General features: G+C 48.9%; 13 protein-coding genes across 13 annotated transcripts; 3 read left to right on the plus strand and 10 right to left on the minus strand.

Annotated features, from left to right (window-relative positions):
• Positions 1-144: 144 nt before the first annotated feature.
• Asppvi_009489 (uncharacterized protein) lies at positions 145-1,100 on the minus strand (the record flags this gene model as incomplete). Its single annotated transcript, XM_043305343.1, has 2 exons — positions 145-927; positions 993-1,100. The coding sequence occupies 2 exons, from the start codon at positions 1,098-1,100 to the stop codon at positions 145-147; spliced, it is 891 nt and encodes a 296-aa protein (XP_043161278.1).
• Positions 1,101-2,111: 1,011 nt separating this feature from the next.
• Positions 2,112-4,151, minus strand: Asppvi_009490 (putative monooxygenase; the record flags this gene model as incomplete). The annotated part of the gene is made up of 4 exons (XM_043305344.1): positions 2,112-3,637; positions 3,698-3,823; positions 3,891-4,014; positions 4,071-4,151. 4 exons carry the CDS (start codon positions 4,149-4,151, stop codon positions 2,112-2,114), a joined length of 1,857 nt encoding a protein of 618 aa, XP_043161279.1.
• Positions 4,152-4,584: 433 nt separating this feature from the next.
• On the plus strand, positions 4,585-5,670 carry Asppvi_009491 (2,4,5-trihydroxytoluene oxygenase; the record flags this gene model as incomplete). The annotated part of the gene is made up of 1 exon (XM_043305345.1): positions 4,585-5,670. One exon carries the CDS (start codon positions 4,585-4,587, stop codon positions 5,668-5,670), a length of 1,086 nt encoding a protein of 361 aa, XP_043161280.1.
• Positions 5,671-5,859: 189 nt separating this feature from the next.
• On the minus strand, positions 5,860-8,009 carry Asppvi_009492 (transcription factor domain-containing protein; the record flags this gene model as incomplete). Its single annotated transcript, XM_043305346.1, has 4 exons — positions 5,860-6,071; positions 6,131-7,341; positions 7,403-7,792; positions 7,906-8,009. 4 exons carry the CDS (start codon positions 8,007-8,009, stop codon positions 5,860-5,862), a joined length of 1,917 nt encoding a protein of 638 aa, XP_043161281.1.
• A 413-nt stretch (positions 8,010-8,422) lies between these two features.
• On the minus strand, positions 8,423-9,278 carry Asppvi_009493 (uncharacterized protein; the record flags this gene model as incomplete). The annotated part of the gene is made up of 4 exons (XM_043305347.1): positions 8,423-8,759; positions 8,835-8,929; positions 8,983-9,209; positions 9,275-9,278. The coding sequence occupies 4 exons, from the start codon at positions 9,276-9,278 to the stop codon at positions 8,423-8,425; spliced, it is 663 nt and encodes a 220-aa protein (XP_043161282.1).
• Positions 9,279-10,460: 1,182 nt separating this feature from the next.
• Asppvi_009494 (NmrA/HSCARG family protein) lies at positions 10,461-11,511 on the minus strand (the record flags this gene model as incomplete). Its single annotated transcript, XM_043305348.1, has 3 exons — positions 10,461-10,801; positions 10,861-11,281; positions 11,338-11,511. The coding sequence occupies 3 exons, from the start codon at positions 11,509-11,511 to the stop codon at positions 10,461-10,463; spliced, it is 936 nt and encodes a 311-aa protein (XP_043161283.1).
• An 895-nt stretch (positions 11,512-12,406) lies between these two features.
• On the plus strand, positions 12,407-13,296 carry Asppvi_009495 (F-box protein; the record flags this gene model as incomplete). Its single annotated transcript, XM_043305349.1, has 2 exons — positions 12,407-12,892; positions 12,931-13,296. The coding sequence occupies 2 exons, from the start codon at positions 12,407-12,409 to the stop codon at positions 13,294-13,296; spliced, it is 852 nt and encodes a 283-aa protein (XP_043161284.1).
• Positions 13,297-14,376: 1,080 nt separating this feature from the next.
• Positions 14,377-15,688, minus strand: Asppvi_009496 (uncharacterized protein; the record flags this gene model as incomplete). Its single annotated transcript, XM_043305350.1, has 3 exons — positions 14,377-14,443; positions 14,494-15,324; positions 15,384-15,688. 3 exons carry the CDS (start codon positions 15,686-15,688, stop codon positions 14,377-14,379), a joined length of 1,203 nt encoding a protein of 400 aa, XP_043161285.1.
• Positions 15,689-17,170: 1,482 nt separating this feature from the next.
• Asppvi_009497 (uncharacterized protein) lies at positions 17,171-17,456 on the minus strand (the record flags this gene model as incomplete). Its single annotated transcript, XM_043305351.1, has 2 exons — positions 17,171-17,350; positions 17,445-17,456. The coding sequence occupies 2 exons, from the start codon at positions 17,454-17,456 to the stop codon at positions 17,171-17,173; spliced, it is 192 nt and encodes a 63-aa protein (XP_043161286.1).
• Positions 17,457-18,153: 697 nt separating this feature from the next.
• Asppvi_009498 (GNAT family N-acetyltransferase) lies at positions 18,154-18,696 on the minus strand (the record flags this gene model as incomplete). Its single annotated transcript, XM_043305352.1, has 1 exon — positions 18,154-18,696. The coding sequence occupies one exon, from the start codon at positions 18,694-18,696 to the stop codon at positions 18,154-18,156; it is 543 nt and encodes a 180-aa protein (XP_043161287.1).
• Positions 18,697-21,986: 3,290 nt separating this feature from the next.
• On the plus strand, positions 21,987-22,904 carry Asppvi_009499 (SDR family oxidoreductase; the record flags this gene model as incomplete). Its single annotated transcript, XM_043305353.1, has 1 exon — positions 21,987-22,904. The coding sequence occupies one exon, from the start codon at positions 21,987-21,989 to the stop codon at positions 22,902-22,904; it is 918 nt and encodes a 305-aa protein (XP_043161288.1).
• Positions 22,905-23,416: 512 nt separating this feature from the next.
• Positions 23,417-23,778, minus strand: Asppvi_009500 (uncharacterized protein; the record flags this gene model as incomplete). Its single annotated transcript, XM_043305354.1, has 3 exons — positions 23,417-23,436; positions 23,490-23,543; positions 23,607-23,778. 3 exons carry the CDS (start codon positions 23,776-23,778, stop codon positions 23,417-23,419), a joined length of 246 nt encoding a protein of 81 aa, XP_043161289.1.
• Positions 23,779-24,488: 710 nt separating this feature from the next.
• On the minus strand, positions 24,489-25,879 carry Asppvi_009501 (uncharacterized protein; the record flags this gene model as incomplete). The annotated part of the gene is made up of 7 exons (XM_043305355.1): positions 24,489-24,801; positions 24,854-24,884; positions 24,934-25,001; positions 25,056-25,198; positions 25,253-25,474; positions 25,531-25,635; positions 25,700-25,879. The coding sequence occupies 7 exons, from the start codon at positions 25,877-25,879 to the stop codon at positions 24,489-24,491; spliced, it is 1,062 nt and encodes a 353-aa protein (XP_043161290.1).
• Between the last annotated feature and the right edge of the window lie 837 nt (positions 25,880-26,716).

Here is a 26,716-nt window from a genome sequence, read left to right on the forward strand (position 1 = left end):
ATATGATTCTACTGGGCAAGATAGTCAAACAATTCCGAGAAATTGTGATTATAGGACTTAAAATTCACTGAAGCATTTACCTATCCAGGAACAACTCGAGATAAAGAGAAAGGAGCTGTTTATCTGCCAGCATGGATATCTTGCCTATAAGGCTTGTTCTTGCTTGGGCACTCCGAGTTCCCGTAGAGAATCAGTTAGCCCCAACCGTATCCAGTTATCGACCTCTTTCCGGGTGGCAACAACTATATACCCGAGCATCCCGATTGCATTGACCCCAGCTTCTTTATTGATAGCAGCGCGTTGCCGGGGGAGGACCACCATCCAACGTTTTGTGAGAATAAGATTATGCGGACACGCAGCGTTAGGTGGAGCCGTGCCAAAATTTTCAGAGAGACCCTTCCCTTTCTTGGTTGACTGCTCGAGAAGATGATTATAGATCTCTAGTAAGCGTTCTGGCGTCGAGTCATTGGGATTCAAGCGACGATAGAACCATTCGAACGGAACTGGAGGTGGCTCACCGTCCTTTGAGTCAAGAAAGGACGCAAAGTGATTTGGAGGAGTTGGAATCAGCTGCAGGTGCTTATGCAATCGACTGCATCCTCCATCCTGCCCACAGTTGTAAAAGGCAACGTAGTCTGTGTCTAAGGCTGACAAAAGAGACCACACAGATTTGATATCATCGAGATTGAGACTCTCATATTGCCTCTGATAGCCGTCAGAGGTTAGGAGCATGAGATGTGGCCTTGCCCAGGAGAACTTGTTGGCGACCAGAAAGTGGGAGGTGTTAATTTCGCCAATCTCAAAGCCATGAGTACTGATATCGCTTCCTTCTCTCTTCTGATCCAGCTCATCGATTCCATTTGCCGCTGATGGATTCAATTGGATTGTTGGCTTTTTGGCAAGAGCAGAGGTAAGCAAGAATTGGAACTAGGAGAATATGATCAGGATTACTGTGGGGATGTGTACATACTCAAACATGGCGTGAAGCATACCTTGAGCTCTCCATCAGTATGTTCAAACATTTCTTGGTTGCCATTGTATATGACTGTGCCAGAATTGACAAGCCTGTCGAACTCGGACAGGATAAATGATTCATCCATGATTGTCTTTGAAAGGCAGAAGCTTCGAGTGCTGTGCCTGTATTGAAGTATGTGCTGTGACTGATTTGTGGCAATGGCTAACCACTCTTCCTTAAAAGGTATTTAAGAGTGTAGGGCGTATGCTAGTGTCTAGATGTTCAGGTTATTTATTATCGCATGCTTGATTGTTCCACCCAGCCCCACCTCGTGAGCCTAGGCAAAATGGATCCATAACTGAAGAAAACTGACCCCTGAAGCTTTGAATCCCGTCAAATATCATCATTACGCCCGTTATTTGCGTGCTATTTTCAATCTCCGAAAATAGAAATATCCCACACGATTACCTACCAGATTGGCTCAGTGGTCAATGCGATGCCACCCACAGGGCCACGTCATCAAAATAGACCCCTATAGCTAGCTTATATTGTACCATCCTACACTGCTAAGACGAAGGCACATCTATTTTTGACGTCATGACTTCAAATGCCGCCTACCGACTTCGTCTAGCTCACAGATTTGGCTCGCAGATTTGGCTCGAGTCAGGGTTCGACGACCGATCGGTCCCAGGAATTTATCCAGAAAAATATTGTCATTTAAATTTGGCCACCATAATTCAATCTTACTCGCAAGAATCTCCTCCTGAGGTCTTCATCTAGATGAATGACCTTAAGTCGAGCACTGGTCGGGGTGCAAACAATGCCGGCCGATTACGAAAGACGCGATGCTACTGAAGATGAAATAGACGAATTACCACATGTCACCGATCAAAGTAAGGATTAAGGCGAGACTCCGTGTCTGCCAATCTGTGGGTCTTGGTAATGCCTCAAAAGGTGCCCTATGTATGTCAGAGAGTAGGCCAACCGTGGAATAATGTCCGAGGTCCCGTGGCAGGTTAGGAAAATGCACACTTCGAACATGAAGAATGCTTCTTGTAATGCTAGAATTTGCAGATAATTTACAGCAGGATAAGAGCAGACAAAAGAGCAAGAAGTGGCAGTAGATGGGAAATATACAGATGAAATCAATCGGTTTTTAAGAAAGACTCCTTTCCAGCGCGTCCAAGCAATTCTTCAGACCACCTAGGTCTCTGCTCATGGCAATAACAATGTTATCCGGCCTGACAATCACATATCGAGCGCGAGAGTTACCAAGGCGACGCATGAATTGGCTGGAGCTATATCCTGGCCGGACGGGGTAGCCAATAAGAAGGTCCGCAGAGGCGATACGACAAACGGGCCACCGACTCACACCGGGAAGGTGGTCCAAGGAGTCGGAAGGATCGAACTGCACAAGTGATCTCTCCGATAACACAGCAGGGTCTATTCCAGACTGCCGAAGCACCCGAAGTAGAGTGACCACTTCCTGCTCTGATTCAGACCACTTTGGGGTTGCGACGACAAGAAGAGTCAAAACAGTGGGAACGCGGCGCAACGCCTGGTCAGACAGCTCAATCTTCAGGGTAGGGCTATCAGGAAGACGCGTTTGAACATAGACCTGGCCCAGCTTGATCCCTCCGCCGTGCTCCGTAGTGAAGCCACCACGGTCACAACCACGGTACCCTTGGCTGTCTGCCCCAAACGCACTGAATCGCATACCCAGGGCCCCGAGGAAACCCTGGATAATGTTCACGCAGGCGAGCTGCACCGATAACGACCATGAGTCTTCTTTGTTACACAACTCACCGTTTTGCCGGGTCAGTCGGGCCGAATTGTCAGTGCCCAATCGACGTTCATCCGCCCAGGACTGAAGAAGTCCTTGTTGTCGAGCCTGCGAGTGGGCAAGTGAGCCAACCTTGGTGAGAATCGCCAATCTCCAGGCTAGTCCGACCGCATCCTGAACCCCACATGCTACCCCTTGCCCGCCAAACGGCGGGAAGACGTGCGCCGCGTCTCCAATCAGCATGGTCCGTTCGGCGAACCATTTATTAACCACGCGGTGACTGAAGCGGAATGGACGACAGCGAAGAACCTCAATACAATCCCGAGGAAAAGTCGCCTCCACGGGACAACCGCCGTGAAGCGGCCGGATTTTCCGGGTGATGAGCGGGTTCAGATTCTCCCAGAAAATGGCACTTGCATCCATGGAGTCATTCCACTCTGGGACCGCGAATTCATGACGCCACAGTCGATCCGAATGCGGACCAAATCGACCACAGGCAATGGGTTTCCCTGGGGGACGGCAGAAGTGCCAGTTCGCCGGCCAAAAGAGGTCATATACCGACTCTGGATTATGTCCAGCTGCCCAGAGAGGAAGATCTGGATGGCTTTGCGGCGTGGGGAGAGTGATTTTGAGATTGGCTGCTATCCAAGTGCCTTCGTACTCGAAGATCCCGGATTCCTGACGGACACCCGCGGACGGCTCGAGGAAATGCTTGCGGACGATGCCTCTTTTCCCATCAGCCCCGACCAACCAGGCGGCGTGGATTTGGCTAGGTGTTTTGTTGCTATCGAGGTAGTGGACAGTCACCCCGTTCACGTGCTCGTCACGTCCAATAACTTCACAGGATGATTGGAGGGTGCAATATTCTGAGGAGGCCACCAATTGCCTGAGGAAATACTCTGCGCAACCAGTCAGACTTGATCCATCGTCAATTATACGAGGTTCAGTGCGAATCTTACCCAGTCGCGGTTGACTCTGCAAGATGGTACTCGGCAGAGCATGTTCGAGCTCGTCCGAGTCAAGCCTGGTTATATAGAAAGGCTCGTTCTGATAGGTAGTGGTGTGAAAATTGAGGGAGTGCAGCTCTACCAKGTAGGTAACATTAGGTACTGATTCTGGAAATGACTGCAGGCCTAGAAATATAACACTTACCCTGTCCTATCCAGGAGACGTGCTTTCCCAGTCCTAGTGTCCATAGACTCCGAAGAGCATCACCTGTGAGTACGACTCCTCGGGGGTCCTGGGTGATATCATGCTCTTTCTCAAGAATAATGGACTTGAACAGAATTAGTTCGATTTCTTTGATGACTGTGGTCACATACATCTAATTACCTTAACCTGGTGCCTTGCCAAAGCAAGCCCTAGTGTCAGGCCTGACGGGCCACCGCCAACAATAACCACGTCAGTATTCATTGCGGAACGTAAATGCAGAAGGTGAAGATTGTAACTGCTAGGTTAAGTACATTACAAAGGTCTGCAATTATTTCTGCAGACCACACTAGGCTTAAACACGTTGACATTTTGTGTGGGTTGTAGATCGCCGCATCCGCATAGTTAGTGATTGACGTCCGAAGTTGTGCCGCGGCGAGTCTTGATGTCCGACTCCAAGTCCGACAGTTGTGAATTCTCCCGCGGGAACATATGGGATGGCGAGGTTAATAGATCCCACATGTCTCAGCTACTCAGATATAATTTAAAAATAGACCGCTTTCTTTATTCCATCTTGTCAGTCTATCTGGCCTCATTCCAGGATTAAATAAACACAAAACAGCTGAGCTTGCATCTACCAGGCCTAAATACACAGAACGTTGGTAAAAAAGGCAGCTATCGCAATTCCAAAAGAGCAATGTCTCTATTTATCCTCGACGTGATTGCCCGTCTGCCCAAATCATGGCAGGACTGGTTCCTCCCTCCGTCCTCAATCCCTACAGTGACCAACAACCCATCCAAAGTCCAATTATCTCGCATCGGACACGTCTACTTCGAACACAAAGATCTCGAGAAATTCGACAAATTCGCCAAGGACTTTGGCTTTATCCCAGCAGAACGTAAGGGAAACACAATTTACTACCGAGGCTACGGCAAAGACCCATACGTCTACGTCGCCTCGCAGAGCCAGACCGGCCGATCACGGTTCCTGGGCGGCGCCTGGGTAGCCAAGGACGAGGCCAACTTCAACAAAGCTGCAGCGCTCCCAGGCGCCGTCCTGAAGGACCTCGATGAGGCCCCCGGCGGCGGCAAGATGATCACCTTCGCGCGGCCGAACGGCACCTTCTTCCACGTCGTGTACGGGCAAACCGAGCGCAACGTCGACACCACAATGGAGCAGCCCCCCTCCGAGACACATGAGTCGCAAGGGCCGTACAACACGCCCTTCCAGAAGAAACGTCTCGGCCAGTTCCAGCGGTACCGCGAGGCCCCCGCGCTGGTTCACAAGCTGGGCCACTACGGGTACGTGTGTCGAGAGTTCGAAACCGAGCTGGACTTTTACACTTCGAATTTCAACTTCGTACACTCGGATATTCTCAACCTCCCGCAGTTCCCGCACGTCGACGTCCTGACTTTCATGCATCTGGATCTGGGGGCTGAGTATTCCGACCACCACAGTTTGTTCATGCAGCGGGCACCGCCAAACGTCCGCGAGACGTATCTTCACCACAGCTCGTTCGAGGTCGCCGACTTTGACGAGCAGTTGATGGGGCACCGGTATCTTGCTAAGAAAKGGTGGAAGTCGGTTTGGGGTGTGGGGCGGCATATCCTGGGCAGTCAGATTTTTGACTATTGGTATGATAGCAGTGGGTTCAAGATCGAGCATTATGCGGATGGAGACATGGTGAATGAGAATAATCCCACCCGGAGGGAACCTGTCGGGCCAATATCTATCTGGGGGCCTGAACTGCCGAAGGACTTTGGGGAGAATAAGGCAAGGTAGGATGGGATCCTTATGCAGAGGTATAGGAACGTTCTGGTCTAAGGTCATGTTGGCTGATATGTAATATTATTATATTGATGTATAATGTATGCGTTGTCCCATACTTGCTCCATAACGGCATATAATTGTGTTGCCGGAGATGAAGGACGCGACCGACAAAGGTACCGTTCAACACCTAGAACACAAGCATCATAAAGGACCGAAAAAGTCGAAGGGAAAATCAAGCCCGGAAAGGTCAATCGCGGGTTCCTGTGGAGTGAGCAACGGGTCCCGCGGATTTGGCGCGAGACCAAGGAGTCCCCTCCATGGCCGAAAGGGTCCAGGCACTTGTATCAGGAGCTGGCCGATGTCGTGGGAGGAGAGGGGACCGTGGACAGCACTGGTGAATTTTTCAAATGAAGCTGGTAGAAGTCAGCCCTGTTGGAAGAAAATGAAATCAAAGTATAGATTGTGGACTCACCTTTGAGTGATCTCGGAAGGGCCCAGATTCGGGCAAATTGTTCSAAAAACAACAGTAGTATGTTCCTCTCTGCGCGGAGTCTCTCAGAAAGGGCAGGCATTCCGGAGGTGTCCTCGTGTATTTCATGTAGGTAGAGTAGAATCAAGGTACAGAACACAATGAGACAAATGGCTGGATCGACAGTCGAACAGTACCGGCTGTCCCATTCTCTGATGACAGCCACAATGTCCTCGGAAAGGGCCAGCGATCGCTCCCACGACGTCATCCACGCCAAATCGTCCGATAGATCGAACGTGATAGTGTTCAAAAGCCGTGCCGCGTGCAGATGAAGTAGAGAGACAAGCCGTGCATGATGGTCTAGACTGGATTCGTTGGCAAAAGTGTTGCGAGCTTCGCGGAGAAACTGGGGAGGCAATGAAAGCACTACGGCCGAGAGATGATCTCCGAATTGAGCTCGTCGGTCTCGAAGAGCTTCTGACGGGTTTTGCCTCCTTAACCGAAAAATAGCCGCTGCTTCTCTTAGGAGAGTGGTTGTGACGATGTGCATGTTGAAATAAGAGGCAGGGGTACTAAGGGAGCCCATTTCCTCTGAAATGCGCCACAGGTCCCTAGTATCTGTGGGCAGAAATTGTGTCACACGACTACCAACGCGGCTATCACCTGAACTCTCCAGAGAAGTAGCCACCAAGGCGGTCCGTATGCTCTCCTTTTCCAGGACAAAGGGGGTGGCCGCCGTAATGTTCGAGTACGAGTCCAAGCAGTAGATACACCACCAAACATATCTCCATTCTTCCAGGTTTGCCGGGCTTGCCAAGACGTCGCCAAATGAGTCGTATCGATCAGTGGAATCCAGCTGATGCAGACCTAGTCGCAGGGCTTTGCGCGAGAGACGACTGATATAGTCCAGTGCATCCCCACCATGACCCTGGTGGAAACGATAAAATGCGAGCAGGCAGCTTTGCCGGAACGCGTCCAGCAACAGGGCCGGCTGGGTCGGGCCATCCAACGGGTCTGCCATCAACAGTCGTTGAAGACAATCATCGATATTAGCTACCTGCCAACCTTGCGGTAGGCCGAGAGACTTTGCCGTGACAGCTAGGACAATCAGCAGAACAGAACGGTTGATCGTTCCGTCCTCGTACTGCTGGAGAAATTCTTCTTTCCGAAATAATGGGATGGAGTAATGAACAAAGTCAAAGAAGTCATGCACCCTAAAATAGGTTCACCGAATCGTCAACTCTTGAGACAACAATAGTCCGTGACAGGACTTACAGCTTCGCCTGCATCTCTGGGGAAATCCCCAGCTCCGGAGACACGGATGGCCCAGGTGAAGGGACAAGCGGTGTTAACCCTGACAGGAGAGACTGAGTCTGTGAGGTGCTATCACCCGTTGAGAAGCCAGCATCAGTGCTCAACTGCAATCCTGTCGCCGGAGAAGCAACAAAGATATCGGAAAAGAATGAAGACACGTGCTCGCCATTGCCGTGCTCAGGACTGACGAATGAATGAGCAGCATTTGCTGGGGACTTGGCAGTACGCCTTGCTGCCTTTCGTGTTCCTCTGGCTGGACCCGGCTTCTTCTTGGAGGACGAATAGACGCATGCAAACCCTCCTTCATGACATCGAGAGCAAACCGGCCGTTTCTGATCACCTTCAATGGGTCTAAGTGACGATAGTTCTCATACCGGGACCTTCAATCAAAACACTCACACTTTACTTTTCTCCTAAAAAGGGTTAGTCATGCCGAAATCCGGGGTATGAACGGAACCACTGACGAAATGCATTTGTCGCATACTCGCAAGTTGCCAGMCCCATGACTCTGCGAGACCTGTTCGTGACCTACTGTCGCGTCAGTCCGGCTAGAGGCAGCTGGAGGCATTATTATACGGCTCTCCTTTCTGTTTAATCTAAAACAAATTGCTGCATGTTCAGGACTCTGGTGCTAGACGATGTTTTTGTGGCTGCAAGGCGTTGGCTTTTGCGGGCATGCACAGTTGATGTCACATGACGTCGCTGTCTCTCCAACTACCGCACCAAATCTAACCAATCGGACGATCCAAGATAGAATAGTTGCCACCTACCAGATCCACTCATTGCAGCCTCTCTCATTGGGCAGCACCAAACATCGAGTTCCTCCGCGGACAAACTTCGACGCTGCACTCCGCATTGAGAGGGAATGCTGAATTACCTTATTCTACATTCATACATACAAAGACATCACAGAGATTCCGTCCTTTTGAGGCTTAGCTAGAAGGTGGCCAAGCATCAAAGACAGCCTGCCAAGCAAGCGAATCAATCCCTCTTCAACTTCTTCAAATGAAACATACGCGCGAATATCCAATTAAAGAGACCAAACCAAAGCCAGCCCCCAACGAGGAACTGTATCAACTTGCTTTTATTTCCTTCCCACAGCCATTTCTTGTATGATCGCGAACCAGAATGTCGGACTATCTGTGCAACGACACTCTGCGCGTAAACATCGCGGCTCATTGCACCTTCCTGACTGTGCTGAACGCGGCGATTGTACTCTGGCAAGATGCCCTTATAAAGAGAATCTGGCGCCAGTTGGCGATCCTCACGAGCAAGTCGCGACTGGACGCCACCTGTAATGACTGTGGTGACTTTGACTCTGTAGACAGGCATCACACGATGAGCCTTCGATCTGGTACAAGACGCGAGTTCTAAGGGGACAGTGAAAACTTACCCAAATGGAGCCAGCTCGATACGCATCGTGTCGCTCAAGGAATGCAAAGCTGCTTTGGATGCGTTGTAGACGGAACCAAAGACGTATGGCATCACCTACAGCAGTCAACATAGTCTCTTAGGTATAGTTCCATGGCTGCCGGGCCTACCCCAGATATTGATCCAATTTGCACAATTGTCCCCTTAGCTTTCAGGAGCAGCGGCAGGAATGTTTGGCACATCAATATCACGGCGAAGAAGTTCGTCTCGAAAATCTGCCGGGCTTCCTGCAGGTCTACCTCCATTGCAGGGACTGTATAGTCTGGAAGCAGAATATTAGCATATAGACGAGAGAGAGCCCAAACACTACTGGTAGACTGTGCTCTCACTTCGACCACTGCGATTCCGAACGGTCAGTCTTGAATGATAGCGGAGATGAGGAGCTCACGGGTGTTCACATACGCATTGTTGACTAGGTAGTCCAGCCCTCTGGAACCTACGCGCCTCTCGATCTCGGCATAGCATTGTAGTACACTTTGCGGATCGTCGACTGTGAGTGCTAAGGTCTCAATTCCTTTGGCTTCCAGACTCGCAAGGTCTTCAAGTCGTCTCGCGGTCGCAAACACACGGAGCCCCTTTGCTTGAAAGGCACAGCAAAGCGAGTAGCCTATTCCTCCAGGGGAGCATCTAAAACATATTCATAATGTTTAGCAACTGGCAACCCAGAGGAAGAGGTAGAGTGCCAGGGTGTCCGCACCCTGTGATGAGAACTGTTCTTCTTTCGTCTGTACCGTGCATTGCTACCACCTATCAAAGCCACGGTCAGCTAGGGGAAGCGGCGCGGTACCGTTGTTTTAACTACCTTGAATCAGTAGTGGAATAATCATCGATCAGAAGCAGTGGATATTGCCAGTTGCACCAGCGAAGGTCTTTTATTTTAGTCTAGGCTCAGCTTTAACCTCGGCCAGACGGTCCTTGGAAAAAGTAAGAATAATCGCCCGGACAAAAAAGAAAACGGCGATATCTGTTCCATAATCATTAATCGAATGGAAGATGTCGAGTAGCATCACATGGAATTAAGACGATGTTTTTGCCGTGGCTCAGCTAGGAAGCGAGTTCCTCCGCGGAGGACTTTGCAGACGACGTCAAACTGCAGCGAGATCACTATTGACTGGAGGAAGCCAACGATAAAGGTTTCAGAATTGAGATCATGTTGCACGAATTACATGTGCTCATTACACCCCGCGATATGGAGTTTGTCTCCACTCTCCAACATACTCAATAGGGGCAACTACTAGGGAACCGCATATCAGAATCAAAATGTCCAAGGAGCCCTCGAGTTTCTTCGGTGTAGTCTTCAGCGTAGTGTTGCAATAGACTCGCTAATAATTATCTTTTGAGGAGTAACATCATAATTATATATTTTGATATAGAGCAGTAGCCTACTCTGACAGAGCTATGCAGGATTGGCTAAATGACGTGGAATCAAACATAACGATACAATTGTTGATACATACTCTTTCCTTCATGCTCTAAACACTCAGCAAATGGGTGATCATTCAACTGGTGTTAGATATGGTCAAATGACTTGCGCTTTCACCTGCCCCATTCATTCATACCACTACCATTTGGAAGCTCACCTCACTCACTACTGGGGAAATGCAGCTTTGTTTCGCTCGAGGAACTGTCTCCAGCTCGTTGGCTGATACCCAGCCTTCTCAAGCCAATCATTGCTCTCTTTCAGATCCCTGCTGTTGTAATAACCAGGATTCTCAATGAAGAGGTGGTTCTCCAGCATCTCCTCGGCAATTGGACCAGGCATAAAGCTCTTATAAGTATCGGAATCCACCTGCACAAATCGGGCTTTCTGTCCGGTAACCTCCTCAAACTCCTTGAGGATTCGAGTAGGGGTGTAGTAGTCTTCGGCCGCGAGGATCTGCGCACCGAGGGACTCCGAACGATTCTTCAACGCCGCAGCGACGTATTTGCCTATACAGATTATCAGCCTTGGCCATTCAGTACTGTCCTCGCAGATGGCAGTCACATACCCATATCGTTCTCGATGTCGACCAGCGGGAATTTCGCATTCTGGCTCACAGGGTACGCCAGGGTGTAGACGCCATCCTCGCCCTTGCGCAGCATACCCATTTCGGGATAGTTGCTCATGAAATACCCCGGCAGCACAAAGGTAGCAGGCACACCAATGGAGCGAATGTACTGCTCCACCTGCGCTTTCTGATCAAAATGGGGCACATGTTTGAGCCGACCACCCGATGACTCGGTGACATTGAGCAAGGAGGAGAAGATCAGATGCTGGACGCCAGTTGCCTTTGCCGCGTCGGCCGCGTTCTTGCCGTGCACCAGTTCTGCATCTGAACCGGCGGCGCCCCAAGCCGGAGTGGTCACAAGGAAGACCGAGTGGCTGCCTTGCAGTGCCTGGACGAGAGACTCCTTAGAGTTCATATCGGCCTGGGTAGTAGTCAGCATTGTTTCAGCGTTTGGTCTGGTGGGTGGGAAATACATACATTTCTCAATTCAACGCCTTGCTTGGACAGCGCTTGAGCTGCCGGCTTCGTGGCGTCACGGGTGATACCGCGGATCTTGAATTCCTGGGAAAGCTTTGCATCCTGCAGGATTGTGCGGATGACAGAACCGCCTTGCTTTCCTGTCGCGCCGAAGACTGTGAGGATTTTGGACATTTTGATGAATTGATGGCTATGATAGTCGATGAACGTCGAGTTGTTGGGAACTGAAGAACTTGTTGACAGACATGTTTCCTAAGGATAATGCCGTCCTTTTATCCTCATCTTGAAGGTATACATGACTTGACATTGCCCTCATCAGCCTGGCTATGACAAATGTTTGTCACGACTCGGTCTTGGCATTGCCGAGTATTATGAATACAAAGGCACCTTATTTTATCCAATCGTGCCTTGCGTAGTCAGCTCGGCCTCCGAATCAACCGAACACCCTCCATGTTATTAATCACCAGGGCTTGTTGCGGGTCCCGTGGGTCTGCGGGGAAGAGCCAAGCTGTGTATTTACTTAGTAGTAACTCACCAACTCTCCACTTATAGTTAATGAGGTGTATCCTGGCTCTATAACTTTTGAAACTAGCTAAGTTTAAGTATACAGACTAGATGAATTATGGCCCTAGGTTATAAGCACCCAGATAGAAACTAAGAAGTAAGGCAAGATATTTAGCCTAAGGCCACTAGGGGCAGGGGCAGCACCTTGGGTAATTTTTAGCCATGTCCATGTGTTACTGGAACCTACCATCCACGAGTCAATGAAAACAATAAAACAAAAGATGCAGTCATTGTATGTTACTGAGTAGCAGTTGATCCATGACTAACTTGTATGACAGGCTGTACTCTTTGACACACTCAAAGAAACATATTTTAGCCGGTTGGACGAATCATATTCCTTAGCGGAAAACATGATTCTGCACTATTGGCAACTTAATGTATTTATGACTCACGGATAACAATACTATTATTTAGTGCTTCATTAGTGTCCTTAATAAGCTACTAGCAAGCCAGTCTTTCTACCACCGCATCGCAATTAATAGCAATCCCACTAGAGCAATCAAAGATGGCCTCCTCAACACACGCAGCATTCGGGATTCCCGAAATCCTCGAGATGATTCTCCTCAACCTGGACATGCGAACACTCCTTTGCATTCAGCGAACATGCCGCTCCTGGTTAAGCATAATCCAAGACTCGTCGCCTATACAAAAAGCGCTGTATTTTACACCTACAGAAAATACCCCCAGCCAGGAAAAAGTCCAGAATCCCTTATTGGTAGAAGCATTCCCAGCCCTTTTCAAACTCGTCGACCCCGGTAACCCGGAAGACGATTATGAGTACGATGAACCCACCCTCGCCGCCTTCGACATGATGAAAAGTTCCTCCAAGCTAGCCGCGTATCTACGACCAGAAGCAAGCTGGCGACGGATGCTGCTCCAACAGCCCCCAGTGTGCAAATTTGAGGTCTACTTCTATTCGACTAATGCATTTGGGTTCACGCATACGTTCTTTGAGGTTCCTGTAGGCGATCCTGAAGAACAGGTGTCTCCTGTGAGATTATAGGTTCAGGCACTAACCAACAGCCACAGGAAGATCCAAGAGGTTTTGCAGATGGCTTGCGCATGGGTGATTTTTTTGAGGTGCTGGTGTTCGATGACGATGTCTATTTTGCGACATGTCGCCTGAAGCATATCATATGGTGGAAACGAATCCCACAGCACGGGCTATCATTCTGGAAGGAGATGGAACATCTGATGGGAAAGAAGGTCGCCTCTGATATCGTTGTCTCCCTCCGTTTTCATTCAACTCAGTGTTTTAATGAATCTGATGACGATGAGACGCCAGAGGATATAAAGGCGCTGGATCGGGTTAAATCTGTGTACAGTGAGTTGGGGATTCAGCCTAGGCGTTTGGGGAAGACCGAAAAATGGAGCCATTTCGAATGGTGGGAATAGACCCTTTATCCTTTTTTACTCATATGGCAAACCCTTATTCTGCCCCGGGTATACGCGCCTGGATGATGGTGTTGTCACAATAATCTCGCCACATCGGAGAGCGCAGTGTGAATACGGAACAAGTATCTTCAGGTAACTCGCCTAACTATGGACATCTGCATCCTTGTCACAAAGAAGGGCATTTATCCGGGTTTCTGGATTGGGAGGCTGCAGGCTGGTATCCTGAATACTGGAATTTATAACAGCAATGTGGTTCGGAAAAGGCAGTTGGTGGTATCAGGCAGCGTCATGGATGGGAGATCTCGAGCGTCGCCTAGTCGACTCTTCCATAGCCATGTAGTTATATAATAACGTCTCGACTCAGGCAGCTCAACCGTGAATCTACTTCTAATATTAAATACTAATTAACTATGAAACTAAATAAATATTTATTAACTAGCTATAGGTAAAAGGATTTCTAATATAGAAAAGATAAACTACTATACCTAGTGGAAGCCATTAATAGTTATTAAGTCGATAATGGCCTTGCATCAACATTAATCGTCTCTAGAAAGTATATTAAATTTCTCGCCTGCGGTCTCCTTACCATCGCAGTAGGGTAAAATTACAAGGATCCGTCTTAATAGACTTATCCAGCATTATGGTCCTGGACAGACTGCGCACAGGGGTTACAGCCTGCAACGCTTATCCAGGCTACATTCGACCTCGACCAGATCACTTCCAAAGGTGATTCCTAATGTTCTTCTTTTCATATATCGAGAGGCAGCAGCGAAGGGTAGACACCATTGGGATCACATAACAGCAGTGAGTTAAGTAGCCCTGAGACGCAACAAGAGAGGCACAACCGCAAGCAAAATAGGGGTCCCCTTTCTATCCACACTGGCTCATGAGAACAACGACAATCTTCAAATCTGAGAGGAACGCCAGGAGATGCAATAGGGAGAAATGATGCCTATGAGACAACCATGACAATAATAGTCATTACGGCTTTATAAGCATGAATAAGAGACTCCCCATAACTCCGTACTCAAGTTCGTGACGGCATTGACTCATATCACAGAAACTAGAGCCATCTAAACGCTATTCGATGTAGAAAGCTGCAATCGATATAGCCATAAACATAGCAATCAGCGCAATACCCTCCAACCTGCATGGAGTCAGCAACCACATCCGAAGACTCTCACCAATAGAACTTACCAGTTTGATTTCCCGTTTGAAATGAGGACATTAATATAGATGACCGATGCAAACAACGTCGCAATCTCGAATCCATCAAAACTAAGCGTCATGTTGTCCACCTGCATAATCCACCCAAGTATCACAATCACGGGTATTATCAGAAACGTTGTCTGAACGCATTTCCCAACCGTTGATAGCAAACAAATATCCATTTCGCCTTTCGCCGCTGCCTTTACCGGTTCGGAGTCGTTGGTGAGAAGTGGGAGAAGAACGATTCCAACAAATGTTTCGGTCATCCCGGTTTGATGCATCAGGGCTTCAAGATTATCAGTAGCGAAGAGGCCATGGAATCCGATAAGTGTCGTGGAAATTGCCATGACAGTGATCGGGAACACGATGCTCTCTTCCTGTTGTTCCGGTTCCCCTTCTGCTTCGCCTCTTTCAAGGTCCTGCGAGTTACCTGCTTCGTCAGGGAAATCATAGTCCGGTGGACCGAAAAGCTCCGAATGCGATCGAAACTGAAAATACAAAAAACAGCAATAGACAGCCAAAAACACCACAGACAACGCCCGGGACTGCCGTAACACCCCTCCGTCCGTAGGCTTTGCAAGTAGCTCAGTCGCGGTCGGAATAATAATCCCTGTTATTGCTAGGAGAAGCAACGCACCCATTTCGGCTGCGACGAACGTGTTGAAACATGCTTCCGAGTATCGTATGCCTCCGATCAAGAAGGACAGCCCCAGCATCAGGTGCATGTTTGATAAGATTCCGCCGATTAGCGACATCTGCAAGGTGCGAATTTGGCGGCTTCGGAGAAGGAGTATTGAGGTGATGAGTTGGACAGCATTACTATCTAATGGTTACTACTAGGACGTCACCTTGGTTATATTCAGAGTGTGTAGGCTCACCCGAAACTTGAATAGAGCAAGGCCCATAGGGAGGTATTGAGTCTCCTTTGGATTCGTTTTAGGGCAAGGCCGAGCAGTTCGGAGGCGGGAAATATTGCCAGAAAGTTGATCGCAAAGATGACCGGTGCGCTGCAGCCGCTGTATTTCACGGCAAAGCCGGCGGGCACACATGGTAGGAGGATGTTGATCCAAGAAGCGAAGACGTAGCCTCGGACAGCGCTGAGGATTCTGGCGAGCGTTTCCACAAGGTAGGACACGAAAGCGTGAAGCTTATTGGACTGGGTTGGTTTTATACCAGCCAGCATCTTGGATTTGACACAACCCTGGACTGAGCTGAAGTTTGGAATTCTGTATTCTAGTAAAAATGCTGATAAGGTCTGTGCCAGGTAAGAGAGTAAGACGCGTCAAGTGTAAAAATGAGGATTATCAGCACCTCCAGATGTCAGCCTCACGGAGGGCCATTGTCAAACACCAAGGATCACGCTAATGCAAACTATGCTCATTAAGCAACATAACACAGCGACATCATCCAACAAAACGGGACTATGTGTCACATCACAAGTAATTGTAGCTGCGCTATGACATCTTGTCAGCGACAAGAACATATCAACGCTGCTGGATATTCGCGCATGGCTGCCCGCTTATACAAAAGTTCAGCGTCAGGCACAGAAGAGTCTCTTAGCCGTCTAACTAGAACTATTAATATATCTTAAAACTATAGGAATAATAACATCTATAATTGTATAAGTTATATAGTAACTAGAATACTATTTGTATAATACCAATTTCATTGTTTGTGTAAACTGCCAACTGATTTTGAACTTGCCTGAACTTGGCCTGAATGCAACTCTAGCCTTAATCCTAATAATAAGTAGCCTTATAAGATTCTTAAGACACCCTATAATAATTCCTTATAAGATAATAATAAAGTAGATTAGTATAACACATAAATAAGAATCACTATCACTTATCTTTCACCAGCAATGAGGTTGCTTACGAGCAAATGGAACATGACTTGCTTGAGTGGTTATTTGGCCAGTGCCAAAGGGCACTATCATCAAGGGGGACAATGAGGACCTATAAGGCTCACCCACATTACCAGCACTATACTAGGTATCTTTTCGAATTTCGTGATAACGTGGGGCCGATAAAGAGAAGTCCGGAGAAGGCAATTTCAACTACAGTAAAACATGGATGCAAGACGCCCACCGACGAGGTCGACTATAATGTCTTCCAAATTGTCAGAAACCCCACCTAGTACCTTATGAACTACGTTGTCTGTATGAACAGAGTAACTGGCTCTAGGAGCTCGCACCATCGTCTTACTGACATTCTGTGTGAAATGAAAGCCCCACCAACGCAAATCAGTTCATGGGGTTTGATGTCTGATCTGGCTAATGCAAACCTTGCCCTTTACTCCGCTTGTGATTTCAAGGTCGTCTTCTCAGTAGGCCGCAGTTGGGGCATAAATCGGTTTTACTACCACTCAGTGCCGATAACATCAGCCATGGACAACGGCAGAAGCCCAAGCCTCATATTCTCAAGGACAGCTATCGACGGGGCCAGCTTTGGCTTCCCACGGAGGGACTGTATCGGTGTATTTAGGCCGGTGATTACAGGGATGATCTTTGCCCCGGAGGTGGACGGCTTGAGCATGGGAGGAATGGGTGGCACCATCACCCAGCATCAAAACTTCTCTGTGATAGCTGTAAGCCCTGGTGTCCAATGGGCCACGTGTTTTCTTCCGGATAAGCCTTGAAGCGTGCATCTTCCGTCTCCAACTGGCGCTACCTATCCAAGTTCAAGAACCAGGCGACCAAACCACCGACTAGGGTAAACGCCGACCCGATCAGGAACACGGCCTGCTGACCCTGGGCGGTGGACCCGAAGGCATTCTGGATAGGCGTGAACACTTCCGTGTCGATAGACGCACCGGCCTTGCCCACAGCGGCGGCAAAGCCCATATACTAGGTCTAGGTGCAGACGATCATCGAGTCATGGGAATCGCCCGAATCATAGCAATGAAAAGCCAGAATTAGCTGCATGATCACCTATCCTTACATCTTGAGACATTCCTTGTCTCTATTCAAACCGCAGCAGTGGTTGCCGCTTTAATTCTATTAGCGTTAAGGTTGTCAGAGAGTTTCAAGCGGGAAGGCACGTACTCCCAATATTGCATAGGTTCCATGTTACCACGGGAAGGCAATTCGGGTTGAACAAAGATAGCTCTGCGGGAGAGCTCGGATGTAGGTTTGAACAGAATTGGTGACAGTGGTTTCGTCTGGGTAACTACCTAGATGCCGCTACGCCAAGGATAATAATAGGTATATAATCTTCTCAACTGAACGAAAACATAAGGCTATACGCTCCTCGCCCCGAATGGCCTCCGTAATTCGAGCACCTGTGGATCCCTAGTCGGGCCGGTTCACCGTCCTGTAAACAACAGTCCAGACCATCTCCATATAAAACCCTCCTTCGCAGTCTACCATCATTCCCCCCACTTTTCCTTCCTCGTCCGTCCACCCTCCCATATCCTGCACTCATTCGGACAAAGGTCCCAGTGCTAGAACCCCAGTATCAGGCCATAGAAGATGATGCGTGAAATATTCTGGATGTGTGTCTAGTTGTGTTAAATAGACGGCTCTTTCGATGCTATAGAGTTCTGTATACCATGGGAGTCAAGGCCGAGTTCGATGTMTCCTCGGACCTCCTGCGACTACAGGAGTCATGTTGTTAATATAGTTCCGCAAACGGCTAAATATAACCTCTCTCAACGCCGCAACATGCAATACGTTATCAAGTCCATCACCACACCGTTCTTCTCCACCGCGCTCCTGCTCCTGCTTTCAAACTGATAGCCCGCCTTCTGCAGGACTCTGGCACTTGCCTCGTTACCCTCGAACACAATCGCCTGTAACCTAATCACATGGGGAAATCTTTCGAATGCCCATTGGGAGAGGGCCGTCACAACTTCAGTGGCAATGCCACGATGCCAGTGGTTTTCACCCAGCCAATACCCCATAGTCATCGTCCGATATTGCACATCTCCTTCGGCTTCCAACCCGACTCCGCCAATCACTCGGTTGTTATCTTTTCGGCAAATGGCGAAGGCATTCAGTTCGGGTTGCGAGATTGCCTTCGCTATCCACTTCTTGGCATCGTCGACACCGTATGGATGGGGAAACCGATTGGTCATCCATTGTGCTATCCGGGGGTTGTCGGCTTCTCGGGAGGTATCTTCGGCATCGCTTTCACAGTAGGGCCGGATGAGGCATTTTTCTAGATATAAGATCGCCTCTGTCGGCTGGGCCATTGAGAAGACGGGGACAGGTAAATCGATCGTTCGAGATGATGGATAGTTCAGGCCCGGGAATAGGGATCAGGTTTTATGCGATCAAATGAGATCTATCCTCTCGACTTTCAAATAAGATTACACCTTGATTCTTGGAGGAAGCATACCTCAGTCTGATGAATATTATAAGAATATGTACATCATCGAGAATGAGATGGCGGCGTTCACGCTTTTAGACTGTGCTGACGGCATGACTCATTCAATCACATGAAACCGCGATGGGTCCGTCAGCAGTAATAATAGTAATAATAGTATACCAACAATGAAATAAACTCCCTTAGTATGTCTGGCCTGGTCCCAATATTTGACCACTGAGCAAATGCAAATGCTTCCTCCAATACATCCCGTCGGAGTAATAATAACCTACGCCCCCCTGGGTATAACGTGATATACCTAGGTATTTACTGTTTGAATATCACACAATATACTTTGCACACGGCTACTATTCAAAAGACTGAGCTTAACCGATAACCTGTCAACACTTCCTACGTCGGGTACTGTATCCCAGAGAGAGCAGGCCTAGAATAGCATCCCAAATCTTAAGCTGGCTTCTCAAAGACCCGCTAACGGATCATATATCGATACTGTACAAGCCTCAGTAGCTGTCATTTTCGGCGTCAGTTTCACAGGTTCTCACATTCTAGGTGTAACTGTGTGGAAGCGGACCTCTGCACGTACGTCGTTTGAGTTTGAGTATTCTGTTAGATAGCCCGCTGTTCACGCAAGGAGCGTTGTCGCATGCCTGAGATACGTCACTAGGTAATACGAAGTGCCGGGAAAGAGGATCTCAAAGGAAATCTTGTTGAACTTCTGAAAGCGATGCAACAAACCTCCTGGCGAAAGGAGAGATACGGGCCCGAAACATTTCACATGTTAAGCAGGGACCAAATGGTGAAAAAAGTAGATAGTAAACGGCCAAACGCCAATAAGGTGAACTTCTGAGCTCACTTGTACAGCATCAGGTCCTGTAAAGGTCTATTAGTTGAGAGAACCTCGGCGATAGTGGATATTAGGAGAAGATGTATCAGGGCCCACTTGAATGAGCACGCAGTGGAATGGCAAAAAGGCATGTCTATCGTCGTATGCGCTCAAAGGAGAGAGGTCTGACGGATAGTCAGCCATACAGAACAGCTCTTGATGACCATTTTGTCCTGAAATTCCGGACAGGGGTTGCACAGCATTGTAGTATACTAAAGATGATAATCAGATCATTCTCCCATCTCGTCCTCCGACCTGCGGAGCATGACCGCGAAACCTCAATCACTGCTAAGTTATCCAAAGGTGGTAAGAGGTCCTGTCGAATGTGACAGCCGTTGGCACCGGTGGTATGCCCGCCGTCCGCCACTTAAGCCTCTTGGAAGAAGCTGATTTAGCTAGCATTGACTGGGTAGCGCCGGTTCTGGTATCGGAGACGTCAACAGCTGATCACCGCGGAACCTTCCTAGGATAAGTCTCTGTTGCACAATGTGAGCACCCGAAATTGCATGGAGCTTCTTCAGAAAATATGACAGTGTTATTTTTGAACATCTAGGGATCTCAGTCGCATAAAGGTTCTCTCTTCAAGGACAACTTTGTCTGATATGGTACTGGTCACGTCAACATTATATTTCACGATCTATTTCTTGTGTTCTTATATTATCGGATAACTATTTCTTCATCAGATAACCAGGGTCAGTCGAGCAAAAAGCAGAGTAGAAATTTCTGTAAGGTGATCTTGGACCCTGCAAGAGTTTGCGTTGCGTTGTGCGCTTGCGAAATTTGACTAAACTCCTAAGCCTGGTGCACCACCCTACCCTCACTCTGTGCTTGAAGAATGGGCGGCTCGCTGCCGCGGAACTAGGCGTACCTACTCACATACTCCTGGACGGGCCACTCATGGCTGGAGAGATATAGGAATCTAGTTGCTTGACTTCCTGGACGATGGCAGGTGCCTGCAGTGTTAGAGAGATAGTAGTCCATATGCTAATATAATGCTCAAGTCTCCGAGACCTGCGACGGGAACTACCGAAGAATATTGGCACCGCTCCCAACAATATTTCACCTACGTTGGGAGGAGGACAACAAGGTAAGTAAGGAGAGTAACAAGATACTAAGCTAGACAACGGCACCCTATGTGCTGTAGTAGACTTTGCAGAAGCATTTCAGAGGTTATGTTTGGTAGTCCCTCTTGCATTCTCATATATGCAACCTACCAACTGTCAACTACAGGAGCTTTCTATATCGGACGTCGAGCTAGAGGAATGCCAATGCTCCAGCCGGTCCCTACCAGGCTCGTGGACTGCTTTTGCTCGGTCAGGCGTGGCCGCGTGATATACACAGGGCACGCGGCCGAAATTTCGATAGACGACAGATTAACTTTCCCGAAACAGGAGACTGGCTACGGGCCGCGCAGATTCTACGTTGTACGCACATGGGCCATCTGAAGCCGTATGTGGTCTTGCAGACCAAAGATGCGAACATATATATCGACTGGAATTTATATCTCTCCTACGTAGAGCACTAGATTTAGGCTGTAAGCTAGGGTCTGTGTACGGCCACGGGTAATTAGAATAATAGGTCTTGGCGTTTGGACTTTTGAATTTACTCCCTATCAGCGTGGGCTCCAGTACTACGAAGTAGGGCTCTCCTCGTTTAGCCTTATGATATCCTTAGGGAGCGGGAGTGTCAACTGATCTTCGATTTTTGCAGTTTGCGATTTCGGCATCCTAACCCCGACTTGCGCGTAGAGTCATATTCTTTTCGACTGTTGAGGCACCCGAACTCATGATGGATCGGGAGGACGGCGATACAACTAGTCCACGTAGGAATGCGGACTGGTCGGAGTTGATGGGCTGTTAACATGAGCCGTGTCGTAAAACGTCAATCAGATTGCTCTTAGGTGCTATGTTATCTCCGATTCTTCTCATCCGGTATCTCCGCCTGTCTGATCTCAGGTTGATCTGAACGCCCTAGCCTCTGCTCGGACTTGGACTCTGATGATTGGCTGGTACTTGATGGAGCCTTCATCATCTGCCACATTAGTAGATATGTCAGTCCACTCGGGCCACATTGACCAATCCAAGCCTATATGAAGTCGCATATGAATAGAAAGATATCCATACTGCTTTAGAGTGCGTAGAAGCGACAGACATATAAATTGCCAGCAAAACCCCAGGCACGAAGCAGAGTAGAACTTCTCAGGCTCAACCAAGATTCCCTACTGAACAGAAACATTTCTTTCACATTCAGGCTCCTAATCCATTTAACTCACTATGCGCATCTTCGTCACCGGCTCCACCGGCTTCGTCGGCTCAGCCGTCGTCAAAGAACTGCTCTCCGCAGGACACCAAGTGCTCGGCCTAACCCGCAGCGACCTTGGAATCAAACAGCTGGAAAACCAAGGTGCCGAAGCCCTGCATGGCACCATCGAGGATCTCGAACTCCTCAAGAAGGCCGCCTCCGAATGCGACGCCGTCATCCACCTCGCCTTCGTCCACGACTTTGCCGACTTTGCCGGCTCCTGCGCCACGGACCGCGCCGCCATCACCGCTATGGGCTCCGTTCTGGCTGAGGCAGGCGGAGACCGCGCCCTGGTCATCACCTCCGGCACGATGCTGCTCCCGCGCGGCAAGCTAGGACATGAGGACGATGCGCCGGACATGACTAACCCGATGTCTGCGGCCCGCGGCCCCTCGGAGCAGGTGTGTCTCGACTTTGCCAAGCAGGGCGTGCGAGCCAGCGTTGTCCGACTTCCCCCTACGACACATGGCCTTGGGTTCTCGGGCTTCATGGGTCCGTTTGTGACAGTCGCCCTGCAGAAGGGTATCGCGGTGTATGTGGGCGACGGCCAGAACCGCTGGTGTGCTGGGCACCGTGACGACGCGGCTAGGTTGTTTCGGCTTGCAGCGGAGAAGGCCACGCCTGGGTCGATCTTCCATGCGGTGGGTGAGGAGGGTGTGCCGACGAAGGAGATTGCGATTGCAGCCGGGAAGCAGCTGGATATACCTGTTGTCAGTATCCCGCCGGAGAAGGCAGAGGAGCATTTCGGCTGGTTCTGGTTCGGTGCCGCAGCTGATAATGTGGCCTCGAGCGCGAAGACGAGAGAGCGGTTGGGGTGGACTCCTGAGGGGGCGACATTGATGGAAGATATCCCGGCTATTGTTGACTTTATGAAGTCTCAGGCAGCGTGATATGCAGAGCCAAATGTGGGTAGTCGCTTGAATTTCGATAGTGTATGGGAGTAGCTCAACTAGATTTCGATGGTATTGATCCAGCTCAATCAACAGTAGAAGAAAGCATTTGACTAAGGTCAGTCTGTGCCACATGTAGGGGGCTGACTGACCACTGTCAGCTGCAGATGGGAATGGATGCCCCGGTAGAAGGACACTTTCGGTTGAGCTCAAAGTAGCTATTAACGTCATCATACTGCTCTCCATCGCGTCCCCCTAAGCCTTGCGCGCTTTGCAGCTCGTCTTACTGTTCTTGACAGCACCCATGGACGAGCGAGGCATGACAATTAAAAATGATCGTGCAGTATTTGGTATTCCCTATAGTACCACCCAAAGTAAAGAAAAGCAACTTCATCTTGAAAAGCTCGGGATCGACTCTGTCTTCAGCCTCTTCCCCACGTCATTGCTTGTGGCCGGCTTCACTCATCATGGCATAGGAGAGCTAGTCCAGTCTGTGGTGTAGAAAGAGTCAACTATAAAAGGGGGATTTCATCTACATAAAAGCAGCACTTACCATTGGGACTGTGCAACACCTAGCAAACATACCTTCAGACGCGCATAACGCCTTAAATGATTCAAGGGATGAAGGAGGTTCTCTCGCTATATTCGGAATGTTAGCCATCGTGACATGATAGCGAGGAGTCACCCAGTAGTAGAACTTACGGGGCTTGCAGTCAACGTCTGCCAAATCAAACGCTTGCGCTTTACAGCACTGGGCTAGGGTGTAAATTAGGCCAGCACCACACACGGAGCCACCCTCACCGGCCCCATTTTCGCCCTGCCCGTAGACGGGCATACCAAGGACGGCAGCTAGGAGGATAGCAGAGAGCTTCATGTTGCAGTGGATAAAGCAAATTCGCGGTGTAAGTGATCAGGAGTCAGCTTGATCGACCTAGAGGAAAACCAAATAGAAATTAGGAATCATTGCTTCGTGAAGAAGAGACGCGTTTATACTGCGGGAGGAGGAGCCTATACATACCACCGGACGATCACAGTACGGAGGAATGAATGTCGGTGTTCTACTCCGTACTCATCAAACGATCCGTTGTAAGGGATAGCAAGGATCTAACTTTTGACTCTCTGTATTGAAGGAAATTCCACTTTTTCTCCATCACAGATCTCTACTATTGGACAATCACTGACACAGTGTAATAGACCTACAGGACTAGCGGATAATGCGCAGATCAGCGAGCAGCTAAGATGAAATATGTGGCTCCACAAGCGTTCATTGGACTCTACTGATGCGATCGGCGCATCTTATATCCGTTTGAGATCGATCGGCGTCTAATGCAAGGGACTTGTCTTCTGTTCAATCTCGTTATTGGCGAAGTTTAAGAATCAGAATATTCTAAGGAATTGTGCTTTTACCTGGGCCAGGCATGATAGGCCTACAGCACACACCCGGTCTGCAAAGCGAAGCTCTTACACCGTACCTTACATCGGAATGATTTGGTCACACTAGCAGACCACTGGGAGCTGTAGACTATGGATGCTCCTGTAGAAGAGCCCTCTGCATTAAATATTAAGTACCTCTATCTCTATCCCTCATTTGACCTCGAAATAAACGGTTTTTGTAATCGCATTCCCCTCCGTTGTATCGCCAACTAAGCCTTGGGTACTTTCGGAATCGCCTTTCTGCGCTTGACGTTGCCCATGGACCGATGCATGGGTTCCCAGCGCCTCATTGATAGTATGATCGCGTACAAAGTTGCCGGAAAGCGACGAGATGGCATATTTGTCACCTGAGAAGCCATGACGCTCAGTGATAGCGAATGCATTGTGACTCGGTTGGAGTTCGATCATGAGGCGGCCAAGCGATGGAATGGCGGTGGTGATGATGCTGAGGTTCATCATCACTCTGCTCTGGTCAGCTGCTGGGTCTCTCCATTGCATTTGGTCTGGTTACTTACTGGGCCCATATTGTGGAGTCGATGTTTGTCCCTGTGTTTGATTAGCGCCATGCCTTGTGCACGACTGTAAAGACACTCACATGTCCGGTCAGGCGAACTGATTGCAATATTCACGTAGTGCATTTGGATTCCGGTTGCAATACACACACTGGATACTTGTCAGCTTAAACGCCTCAACGGAAGTTAGAACTGAGATGCGCACATCAACCGACTGGCGAGCATGGCCATGATGCGGAGTCGCTTCAACCTGCTGATCTGGACTTTTTGGAGCACGACACACGGAAGGAAGACCAGCGCTGCGTCGGTAATAATATTCATAGTCCAGATGTAATTTGCGAGTGCTTCCTGATTGATTTATTATCAATTGGAGTCCTCTAGGCTGTAGATTCCATCACTCACTCGATTGACACAACGGCCTGTGGTGTCCCACGGATGAGGCAGAGCGCATTGGAATGCCAGAGCGAAGATAGAGGAAGATGCCCATAACCCAATTAACACCATCAAGCCCTGGCTAAGCCGCAAAACGTTGCCCTGGGCCGTCAAATTGCGGAAAAGGAGCGCGACGGAGAGTTTGCTGCAGGTGACGGTTATAAGGAGGAGGATCTGCGTTCCGTATATGTACTGGGAGGTATTAGTCGCCTCTATAGGCCACCTGGACGGTTCGAATGAATTGTCACCTTATCGAAGGAAGTCAAGTCGCTGGCCGAAACCAAGTTTATGCTCTTGCCGAGTCCATGATCGATGGATAGTTGAACAAGCGCGCTCTGGATAATTCCCAGTCCCTGTTATACGCGATAAAAGTCAGACCTTGCAGAACGACCCTGTACACGATCAAGAAAATCATACCGTGGCTCCTGCGAGCAAGATATCATCCGAGTAGACCACCCTTGCAATGTACCATCTTGTAAAAAGTCGCACAAAGACAGTGGCCACCGTCAAACTCAGCAAAGTATACACAGCGACGGCGACATACCCACTGTGATCATCAGCTGTGATGGGGAACAGGGGGGGTAGCGTGCCTGCCATGTCAGTCTATGAAGCACAGATGCAAGTCGATCAGATCGGCGGAGAAATATATGCGAAATCGGAAGGATATCACGGGCGCACTGGCAGCACCGGAGCAATAGTTCACAGTCCGGGGCATGGTCTCTGGTTGGCCTGGATGGGTCGATAGCAATCAAAAAAGTTATAAAAGCACGCTCCAATCAGATATGTGGAGTACCTGGTCCTTGGCTCCAAACTAACTCCTATCTGTCACATTTGATAGGCGGATTGCCAATGCTTATCCTTGAAGCTTCAATGGACTCTTGGTGGCACCGTTTTATTGTTTAGGATTGGCCTGGAGTCCGTCGGACCTCGGCCGTCTCCGCGAACCAGAGTTACCAGACGATGGGACTACGCGGTCGATGTTACATCGTGCATGCGGACAAGGTTCCTATTTCCCACGAGCCAACCTGGCTGTCCAAAGTGGTATCTCTAAGCGTGTCCGTTTCTCCATCCAGCCCTGAAACCACCATTGGTTTGACTTTTTAATTAACACAACGGAACCGTGGTTTAAGCACCTTTGACAGGCTTACGAAAAAAGTCAATTCTAATGATAAGGCCTGGCAGGCGCATATTTTCCTGGTGTTTCGTTAATATTACCAATCACTATTACACTGGACAGTTCAAAGCTCAAAAATCAAAAGTCTAAAGCTAGACCAGACATGGGTGTCTCCGAGGCCTGTCAAAGAGCCTCCAATGGACTGGGCACTATTCTATCACGATCTGGACTAATTTTAATAGATTAATAGTGTTCCACCTATTGAAACTAACCAACCAGACAACAGTCGACATCGGCTTAAATTACTTTGCTTTCTTTTG

Source organism: Aspergillus pseudoviridinutans (assembly GCF_018340605.1).
Source record: "Aspergillus pseudoviridinutans IFM 55266 DNA, scaffold_7, whole genome shotgun sequence".
NCBI classification, from domain to species: domain Eukaryota; kingdom Fungi; phylum Ascomycota; class Eurotiomycetes; order Eurotiales; family Aspergillaceae; genus Aspergillus; species Aspergillus pseudoviridinutans.